General features: G+C 36.7%; 1 protein-coding gene across 1 annotated transcript in view; it reads right to left on the bottom strand.

The window, feature by feature from the left end:
• Positions 1-658: 658 nt before the first annotated feature.
• The window catches only part of JAK2 (Janus kinase 2), a 51,570-nt gene continuing 41,348 nt past the window's right edge, over positions 659-10,880 (bottom strand). Inside the window, exons 21-24 of the mRNA XM_059834441.1 lie at positions 6,631-6,803; positions 5,262-5,379; positions 3,338-3,451; positions 659-1,101 (exon numbers count right to left, since the gene is read on the bottom strand). Coding sequence (XP_059690424.1) covers positions 994-1,101; positions 3,338-3,451; positions 5,262-5,379; positions 6,631-6,803 — 513 coding nt within the window. The 3' untranslated portion in view covers positions 659-993. The remainder of the gene's footprint in view (positions 1,102-3,337; positions 3,452-5,261; positions 5,380-6,630; positions 6,804-10,880) is intronic.

Below are 10,880 nucleotides of genomic sequence, written 5' to 3'. Positions count from 1 at the left end.
GCATTTTCTAGACTTTTAATTCTGCTTTGAAAAGTTCCCAATTTATAGATACATTTATGATTGCATGAAAATTAAAAAGATGGAAAGAATAAAAGAGCAGCATTTAAAAGCAGTATGTTTAGCTTTTTCATATTCAGAAACAAACTGAAGACACTGCCTTGTATAAAATGGCTTCACTTCTACTTGTCACTGTATCTTCAATTACATAAAGATAATCTAATACTTACTCAACAGAGAAAAAGAAGAGTAAGAAAAACTGAGTAACATGTTTTCTCCTTCATTTTAAATTAAAATTTTCTCATGGATGAGTAGGTTTTCTGGCTCTCCAAATTAAGAACAATTTGCTCTCTTTCCCTCAAAATACTTAGAGTACATCACACAGCCTGTTACAACTTTTTGTTTATATTGCTGGCTGATAACTGATTCAGACAGGCACATTAAAAGTTTCTGGATTACATAACCACTTCTGTTTTGTTATACAGAGAAGCCATTTCTGCATCAACAATGAAAAAATTATAAAACTGTATTAACAAACACAAGCCCTTGTGCAACACACAAAAGAGGGTGCCAAGTCACTATATACTCAGTGTGAAAAGACTTCTAGAAGTCTTTTCTGTGTATCTCCATTTCAACAAGGAAATACACTGTCTTTTCATCTCTTAATCTCACCACATTTTAAGTCACCTCTTTTTTGCATTGCCAAGTAAGGCAAATAATGGTGTTGTAGACTGACCATGTATAGATTATTTTATTTAGAAAAATAATTTCTCTCCCTATTGAGAATTTCAACATGTTCTCATAGTAACAAATATATCCTGATAAAGAAAACCAGCAGGATTCCTCAGTATGCAGATTGAGATAGGATATTTGCCACACAGATTTTACTTCCAGCAAAGGTAAGATGCACATGTGTATATATGTCAATTATACACAGCAGACCAAGCACATTTTGTTATGCATTCCAACACATCCTCTGAAGGAGGGCCAGTTTTCTCATCCACCCATGTTGTCCCTTATATGATCCACTCGCTGAGCAAGATCCCTAAAGGTGGGGCGCTGGGTAACATTATTGTTCCAGCATTCTTTCATGATAGCATAAATCTGGAGAAGAAACAAAAGAAAATCGGTAGTAGGTAAACAGATGCTACAAATAATTAATAGTTACTTTGAACTGGTCCAAAGAACATCCAACTTAACTGTATGCTTCCAAGCAACAGTGGCACAAGGGTGTGCCTAAAGGCTTGCTATACCAATCAGTTTATCTGCTTGACCTCAAATGACAGCAAGAAGTGAGCACAGCTAGTTCTGCAAAAGCCCTTATTATAAAAGAAGAGGGTTTTTTAAAGTTAGTATGGAAATTCACTCAACTAGTTTTTGAAGCTTTTAAGAGACATGTTATTTTGCTAAGTTTTTATCTTCTTGCTTGCTCTTACTTTTTGGAAAGCTTAAAAATGTTTAAAATGACAAATGCTTTACAAGTCTGACCAAAAATCAGATTTACAAAGACAGCAATTCTAAATTAAGCTTCCCCTGCAATGTTAACATGGACTTCTCCACATTTGTGTATTAAATTCTTAATTATTCTTTATAAATAATCAGAAATAAGCCAGAAAAGTTACTGTGCAAACTGAAGCTACTTCTAATAGAAGTAGATTTAAACGATTTTTGGAAAAGATTTCTATTACAACAGGCATTTGGCAACACTTTTCTCTTTTCCCAAACATGTACCTGATACCTGGTCACAAAACAATGTTCCAAGCTCTTCACGCATACTCTTCTCACTAATTTAACCCAGATCATTATTACCAACTTGTCATACTTCCAACAATTTTTTACATGTTGCTTAAGAACAATCTGCACAGCTCCCAGGAAAAAAAAAGTAACATCAGTTCCTTACTTTTCAGCAAATCTGAAACTCCTGCATTGACCAAGCTGCTTTAGACCCAAGTCTCAAGCAGCTTCTAAGCTACAGACATCTGGAAGATTTAATATCTGTGATGACTGGCCTTTCAGGATCAAAACGGGAAGAGCACAGTTTCTGACAAGATAGACATTTCCATCTTGCTTTGATATCCGAAGAAATGTCAGACATTGAAACCTTTGCCATTAGTTTGGATACAGTGTCAGTAAAACAGATTATGTATTATCTTATACATATGACATTCAGGTTATCTACAAAAAGCCAAACCTTTGCAATTCAGCAATTGCTGTACTCACAATGCAAGAAAGGTTACTTCAGAGACTTCTCTTTTGATTCTCTGTAGACTATTTCTTCCCCTGTGGCTTCCCTACCTGACCTGTACCATTCTTTCTCTTCTCTTCTTGACCACTTGACCCTGATCTCTCCTCTGCCTCCAGTTTTGAATGGATTATTTCTTGACTTATTGCCAAGTGTGCTTGATTTTAAAGGGACGTAGCAATTGATCTGAGCTGGAAGTTATACATGTTAAAAAGCATAACTATTTTACTTACAACCTTTCCCTACTGATTCACCTACTCAGCCCTACCAGTTTGACTCAAGCTGAAGTGCATCCTGCTCTGAAGAATAGAGAACTACAAGACTTAGAAGTAGCATGAAAGTATTTTTTAAAACATCTGGAGTGTTAGCAAAACCAAAAGAACACTGAATTAATTTGTGTGCTCTGAGGATGGCTTTACATACATATACACTGCAGTATCTATGAGGAACGTGAATACAAATCTGGAGGCCCTGAACATACAAAATCTGATTCATCTACTTAACTGTGCCTACAGTCTGCAGGTAGCTCTTGGCTGAGAATGCTGGACAGTGAATAATATACATTGTAAACATGGGTAGTTCTATGCCTGAAGAGAGAAAAGCAAGAGAAGCAAAATAATCAAGATAAGGAGTTCTTTAAATCTTGAAATTAAATGTGAAAAACCTTACACAGATATTAAGATACTTCTACTAAACGTTACAGACTTCAAAAGAATCCACAGTTCATAGCTTTGAACAAGAATCTCTATATGGAACTTCCATGGAACAAGTTCTAGACACTAATCTCATTACCTTAATAAATTTGTATTTTTGAAATACAAGCCTGAGTGCCCCAGTACAGCAGTCAGTCATAATAGTCCTACTTCATATATTTAGAAACTCTACATTCTAGGCTCCTGACGGAATGCAATCTAAAGAATCAGAGAAGAAATTTGATTATACTCATCATGCAACTGCTAAAATAACAGCACAGCCATTCTGCCTGTATAAATGCTTCAGTAATCCACACAGAACAAAACACGAGGTTTGCATTTACTAGGTACTCACCCTGACTGAGCATCTTTCAGACTATAGTAACATATTAATACAATACTTCACCTCATCAGGGCATCCATCTGGTCTCGGTAGTCGTCCATTATTCTTCAAAAGCTCTATCAAATGAAATACAATCATCTGCCCTTGTTTATCATTGCCAATCATGCGCATGAACTCCTGAAACAGAAGGCTGACTGTCATAAATTATTTTTAAAGGAAAAAAAGATACCGCAATATTCTTACCAAAGGAAAATTCTTTATAAGAATAAAAAATAATAATAATAAATAGAATGGTACATAAAAATGATAAAATTATAAATTACAAGTTCAGAGAACATACAAATAATTTCAATTTTTTTTGTGTGTGTGTGTATAAAAATAGGATGATACATACACAATTTAAAGCAACAACTGAAAAATCTTCTTAATCATCAGATGACGATCAACATTTTTAAGAGTTTTAAAAGGATAAACCTCACAGCTAATTCTAAAGAGTTCCCTGAAACATTAAAACAAGGTCTTGATGCTTTGAAAAATACCAGTCAAACAGAAAACAGTTAATGTCATACTGACGTATAAAAATAAAAAAAATATTAACAGGATTAATCAGTAACTACATGCCAGAAACAGTAACATAATTAAAGCCAGCCAAAATAGCTTAGATAAATCTTGCTATCCAAAAATCAACATAACCCAAAAAGTAGATTAAAATCTTACTCAGATTGCCAGAGGAGAAAAGTAAATGAGGAAGTACTATTAACTGAAAATAATTTCTAAGCACCATAAAGGAATTATTTTCCCTCCAGTATTACATACATTTATTTAATGATCCTTGACATGAAAATGTGAAACAACTGTTGGTAGAATGTGCAAATGGCCGAAGTTGGAGAAACAATGTATAATTGTAAAGACTATGACAGTTAAACAGACTGCTTTGGCTAATTGGTAAAATTAATTTTTCTTGATACATACCAATAGGATAACCAAACTGATGAAGTGGTGAATGCACATGTAGAGCTGATTTCTTCAAAGTATATTCCACCTGCGCCCATGACTTACACTACCACTTTCTATTTCATAATCCTTCTGAAGAAGAACCCCAGGTGTCTGAAATGTTTATATTATTATGCAGGAAGAGCTGCCCCAGCCTTGAGAGTTCTTCCTTGATAGCTTAGTTATTTTATCGAATTTCTAAGAGGTCCACTGAGTTCAATACAGAGTTCTTTCAAGTGCATTTTTGCCTATCACCATTGTTCAGCTCTCAAAACTACATTTGCCAGGACTGAGACACTGGCCAAGGGTGAGGACAGCTCCAGTAAATATATAAGGCTCAACTCTCCTCTGCTATGCCTGCAGAGGACTTCTAGGTATAAGTAAGATCGTGAATCTCATTTCCAATTGCAGAACTGTTATTATGTGTACAAGTAGTATTTTTCGCTGTCCACTGTAAATTTCTCTTTAAAGGTACCTGGCAACAGTCTGCAAAAAGCCACTCCCTTTCTTAAACTTCAATAACTTATAACTTGGGTTCTGGTAACATAACAAAATAATTTAAAGTTACCTTATTTAAATCAACTTAATATTTACGTATTTGTTTGGCTCAGCCTTAGATTTGGAATACCATTAAAAATACACGTCATGTTGCAGTGAAATAGTTGCACCTGGGATTACTCTCCACAAAGGAAAAGAAAGAAGATATAATGAGAGATTTAAAAATCTTTTTCAAACAGTTAGGAGATACAGGATGAAGATGACCTGCACAGACTATCAGGCAATTTTCAGATCTCCTTTCCTTCTTACGGCTTGATACTAGTACTTTTTAACATGTTGCTGCTTCTGATTGGATGCTGCCTCATAAACACTAAGGTATCTCCAGAAAAGGATCAGTAAATATCAATCTATTTAGGTATAGGAACAATCTATATATTTAAAAAAATAAAAAATAAACAAAAAAAAAGCCTCTGAGAACCATTAACTATGTACTTACAGCTGGTGGGCTTTTGCTCTTGTCAATATATGTGAAGAGTTCATACAAGACCACACCAAAACTCCACACGTCTGAGGCCACAGAAAATTTGCTTTCTGTCAGAGATTCTGGAGCATACCTGCAACACACAGTAAAAGGGTTACTGGTCTGTGTAACATGTGTCTCTTTGGTTTTGAAGATATTTCTTTTCAATAAGACTGATTTTTTTTCATGAGTAAGTGTTCTTTGTTCATAAGCATTAGCACATTCTCATTTCCTTCCACTGCCTTCACTAGTAACTATTCTTTTAGTAACAGTTAATTGGTGCTGAAAACACAAACCACCTTAAACAAACACAGTGATGACTATATCCAAGTGTGGTTTTATTCCAACAAAGTTGTAGATGTTTTTCTTACCCGTAGTGCAAGTAAACAAGATTTTGATGTGATAAGGCCTGGAAAGACAATTATAGCCAGTAAGCATCCTTCCATCACTTTCAGTGAGCCTTGAACTGTGTCCCAGGTACTTCTGGACTTAAATTTTACAACTCTCAATAACATCTACTAATATGCCATTTTGTATTATTTGTCCTTTAGATATGACATTTTTACAGTGCCTAAGGCAGACTAAAATATAGACTAAAATCATATGTACGGAATGGCATTTTCATTTGCTATCAGGACTTAAAATGGTTTTTATCACAGTTACCTGCCAGTGTGTTTTCTAAGGTATTTCTATGTCTTTATAGAACAGAACTGAAGTATATATTTTGCATTTTGAACAGAGTCTACCAATTTCCATTTCATAATCTTTCAGTCTCCCACAGGCTACACAGAGTGTTCTTTTCCTTTCCAAGCTAAGTGCAGCTCGTTGGAGCATTACTGTGTTTACTGTATTTTGGAGTAACTTAGACCTTCTCTGGAAGCTCAATGCCCAGATACAAACATCTATCTGAATATTCAACCCACCAATTTATCCTTCCTAATTACAGTCTGAGAGATTTAACTCCACTTGGTGGAAGTCTGTCCAACACGTTTCAGCTAGAAGATATGAACGACCACTGTTTAGGGAACCGAAAGGTCCAAAACTTTGAAAGCATCCTAGGGAATGGGCACTTCTAGATTTCTTTTATCTTTGAATATCTTTCCTGTTGCATACTATTTCTTTAAAATGTTCTGGTAATCTTTAGTTTGTTTTTTTTTTTTTTTTAAATATTGTGAAAAGTCCTACATGCTGTTCTGTAAAGTCAAACATCAGGCATATGACTTTTGCAATGCTGGGCAACTGACTTGGAGTTTGCACTTAAAAATTCTACAATATGCAAAACAATCGGCTGAAACTGCAAAAACTGAAAACATGCCATGATTTCATATACCAAAAGACGACTTACCAAAATATAGGGCTTTCACCAGGTTCTTTTACTTTGTAGTATTCTTTGTCTTGTGGCAAGACTTTTGTCAATCCAAAATCTCCAATTTTAACTCTGTTCTCATTCTCCACTAAGATATTTCTTGTTGCTAAATCCCGGTGCACGTATCTTTTTGTACCCAGATATTCCATGCCCTAGGCGTAAAGTTCACGAACACAATAGGAAAAGAGTTACTTTTACCATTAAGTAGCTGCACTTTCCCTGAAAAGATGAATTAACCTCAAAGTTAAAACCAAACACAGATTGTTATCAAAACAAAAAAATGCTTGAACATTTGTGTTCTCTGAGGATTTATTTTTTCCAAGTGCAGGGACTTCCCTTAACTGAAGGGAGATAGACTGAGCACCTGTCAGAGCCAAGTATTTTTTGATTATGTAGCTGGATAGCTGCTACAGCTCCTTTCTGTGGCCAAATGCAGTTTGCCGGTGATAGACAGAAGGAAAACAAAATTTGGTCTAAGCTAACACAATCCAGAGTGGATGAGAAAACTGCCCTGTTTACCCATTTAATTTATTTTTTTTTCTTCACTTTGTACTTCTGCTTTCCTGATTGCTTTAAGAAACCTTATATTATGATTCCTTGACAACTGTACTCTGACTGTATTCCCACCTGTGTGTCATGTTTCTCTTCGGTATGGACCACTAGTCATCAACACAGTTCTGCTTATTGTTATATTTCCATGGGTTGCTGTAACAAAACATTGGTCCGAAGCCATGTCATATTTTGCTGCTAATGATCCTTTCTTACCAATGCACATAATTCTTTTTGCTAACAACATGTGGAAGAAGCCAGTGTGTGCCAGTGGCATTACTAAAAAAAGAAGGTCTTGCTTACACAGCAATAAATGGTGGACAGAACTTGACACTGCACAATGTCAAGAGATACCCAACGCATATGTGAAAGGAAACACAAAGCAAGCTGCCAGTTTCAGAGTTTCATAAGAAAGCATCTCGCTCCTTCAACACAACTGAAAAGCATTAACCTATGCTAAGAGCATCGTTGAACTCAAACGTTTTGAACATCAACGTTCTACTATTAATGCAAAAAGATTTCTTTAATTTTTTTTAAGTGAGAAACCTCAGAAATAGTTTTGACGCCAAAGTCTCACCTTCCTCTCAGACTCTCGTTACCTCCTAGCAGCGCTAGGTGGCATCGCTGTTTACTCGCATCTCGTTCCAAAACCGTTCAAAAACGCCCTATTCGCCCTGTTCTTCATTACCCACTCACTCATCCACTGCTATCCTGAAAAATACCAAACCTAGCTTTTTCAAAGTGGGACTCCTGGGTTTCTGATACAACCAGTCTATGTAAATGCTATAACTTTTTATTACTACTACTACATACTGTACTGAAAACAGTCCTAAAGTTTCTCTGATGATAGTAATTTTTCTGTTAGCCTGGGAAATACCTGTTCTAAGAGAGATGCTTAATTGAAATCACGCAAATGCTAAGTGGAAGTCATAATCCTGTGGCACTACTCTAACAATGGGGTTGAGTTTAATTATGTGATTTCAAATGTTTCTATAATTAAAGTTGGGCTCTCCAGCAAGGACACCTGAAGCACTTCAAGAATTAAGAGATGGAAAAATAAATTTATTCTTAGCCTCTTCTCCTACCAGCTAGCATTAACAAAATGCAGGGCCAAAAGAGCAAAAAAGAACATCCCAATAACCAGATGCACGGAGAAGTTAATTTCCTTACTTGCCATTCTATTGTCAGGATTCTTTAAAGTTGAATATAGAGTCCTACTGCTTGCCACCAGACAAGCCGTACTAATGGCACAAGCTGTACCAGATGACAGTTGCACTAATTTGCATCTACAGAAACACCACCACTAGCGAATGCCATCTCTGAAAATGCTGCTTTTCACAGTATGAGATGTGCACAAAAAAATACCACCTTTAAGTCATGAACCCTTTCCCAGTATAGTAGCAAGGAACCAAAACACAGCAAGCAGGCAAACACACTCATCTTTACCCGCCGGCATAGGCATGCCTTCATTTCTCTCATACATTTAAGATAACAGCAGCAAGGCAGAAGGAGCAAGATTTTTGATTAAAACCCCCAAAATGACAGAGTGACAGAAAAGTACATCAGAAAGAAGATATGTGAGACGCTGAAAGAACAAACATTGCAGGAGGAGCAAAAACAGCTAAAGGAAAGGGGGAAATGTATGTGATCAGCTAAAAGAAGAAAGAAAAGCATTCAGACTCCATTTTCTTAACATTAGGTACTCACTATGTTTTTCAGTTGTTCTGAAGTAACAGAATGCTGCAGATTAGAATGAAATCTTAAAGTGATGACTATAACCTCTGCTTTGCAGGTCCTACAGCAACAACAGTGCAAACCAAGACACATAGACTAATTCTTAGACTTTGCTTCCCTTAAAAGTGAAGAAAAGAGCAAGTAAGTGCTATATGTGGACTTCCCGTATTCTCATACTGTGTGTACCGATGCTTTGTCACATGAAAGCAGGACATTTTCCCACTTAAGTGTCTGCAGAAGGCATATTCTAGCTCCCTTCCTCTTGGTTGGTGCTTGGTACTTAGGAAGCAGTCATTTCATCTGCTATTTTGATTTTTCATCACCATCCTGAAGACCTGTAATATTTCAATGCTTCTTTTATATATATATGTGCACATATATACAAACACACATTAAGAACCTTTTTCTCTGTACCTTCTGAATACAGTTCCTTTCCCAGTTTCCTGCCATACTTGCACTGCCTGCAAAGGCCAAAATCCACCTTCCAGTCCTCCTATCAGATACTTCTGTCTCAGAGACCACTGTCCTGTGATATGTTGCCACTGTTGTTCATTCAGGCTTTGGATAAAGCTTTGTATAAGGCCTAAAGACTTACATATGCAAGCTTCACAGCTTCTTGTGAGAGTGAACAGGGCAGGCACCTTACGACCCTTCAGGTCATAGGCTGAGATGGCCACAGAATAAAACAGGTAAGTGGCTACAGCCTTTGTGTGTTCAAAAATCCCTGTTCCATCTTTATTCTACTAAAGATTCACTGTCCCTGTCCTCCTAGGTGGTGCCGAGTATTAGACTCTTCCAGCTCTTTGCTTGAAGGAAAACTTTTTCAGTGACTTACAAACACTGACAGTAACAGTTATTTTGTTGCAGAAATAATACTGAGACAATTTCTTATGCCTGTTACTGGAGAATGACTTCTTGTTTTGGAGACACAGATCAGAGGGCTTTTTAAGCCTCTTCGAGTGGGTGGTCACATGTTCAATCCTTCCTCTCTGTAAAAAGGCTGATACTTGCCGCAGACTTGTAAACATTTCCCTTTTTCCAACTTCATTGCACACTGCTTGCCCATGAAGGAGTTTTTGCTGGAGACTACCCATCTAGCCTTGCTACAGTGAAGCACATTAATAGCTGAGATCACCTGCTAAAGGTTCATGCAGCATCCTTCTGTAAATGCCCCAGGTTCAGTAGCTAAAAGCTTTACTGAGTCAGTCCAGTTTCAAGCAGGGAACTATCAAGCGCTGTTCACCAGGTGAAAGTTTGAATGCCTGGAGACGATTTTTTGGCTCTGGCAGAGACTCTCCTGCCTGATTCTTATCAGGTCTTTTATGTGGATATTGCAGAAGGAAAGTCGTCTGCTCTGAATGTGGCAGGGCACAATTACCAAACAAAAGAGTATCTGTGGGCTACATACCCTGAAGAACAATCATTACTTTAAGTAATCTACTGTTTCCATGTCTTTGATATGGGTATGGGGGAAAGGAATTTAAAAATATCTCTGGTACATGCCTTGAGAGGGTGTCTTTTTTTTTTTTTCCTCTTCCCCTGCCCCCCCCCTTTTTTTTTTTCTTTCCCCAAACTACAGAACATGGAATGAAATCTAGTGTCTGCAGTTTCTTGTATCTAAAGCATAATAAGAGAATAAAACTAGGGTAGGCATAAACCCTCTTTCTGAGGAAATGAGGTATCACAATAAAGATGAGATGTTTGCCCCCCTTTCCATAATTCTATGAAGGATGTTCAGTACCAACTATTGAGACTAGCAAGTACTTTATTACAGCTTTGGGTACTTCTATGGCCTCTAGTTCTTCATACAGAAATCACATATCTCTGCTCTTTCTGGTAAATAAGCTACTATTATTTAAAGTAAATTTCTTAAACATATACATGCTGATACAGTGGGTTTATAGCTGAATGTCCAAGTTCTGAAAAATCAGTTACAGTATGCCACG

Source organism: Gavia stellata, chromosome Z (assembly GCF_030936135.1).
Source record: "Gavia stellata isolate bGavSte3 chromosome Z, bGavSte3.hap2, whole genome shotgun sequence".
Lineage (NCBI taxonomy): Eukaryota > Metazoa > Chordata > Aves > Gaviiformes > Gaviidae > Gavia > Gavia stellata.
Note: the sequence above shows the minus strand (reverse complement) of the source record. Positions and strands in the feature narration are given on the sequence as shown.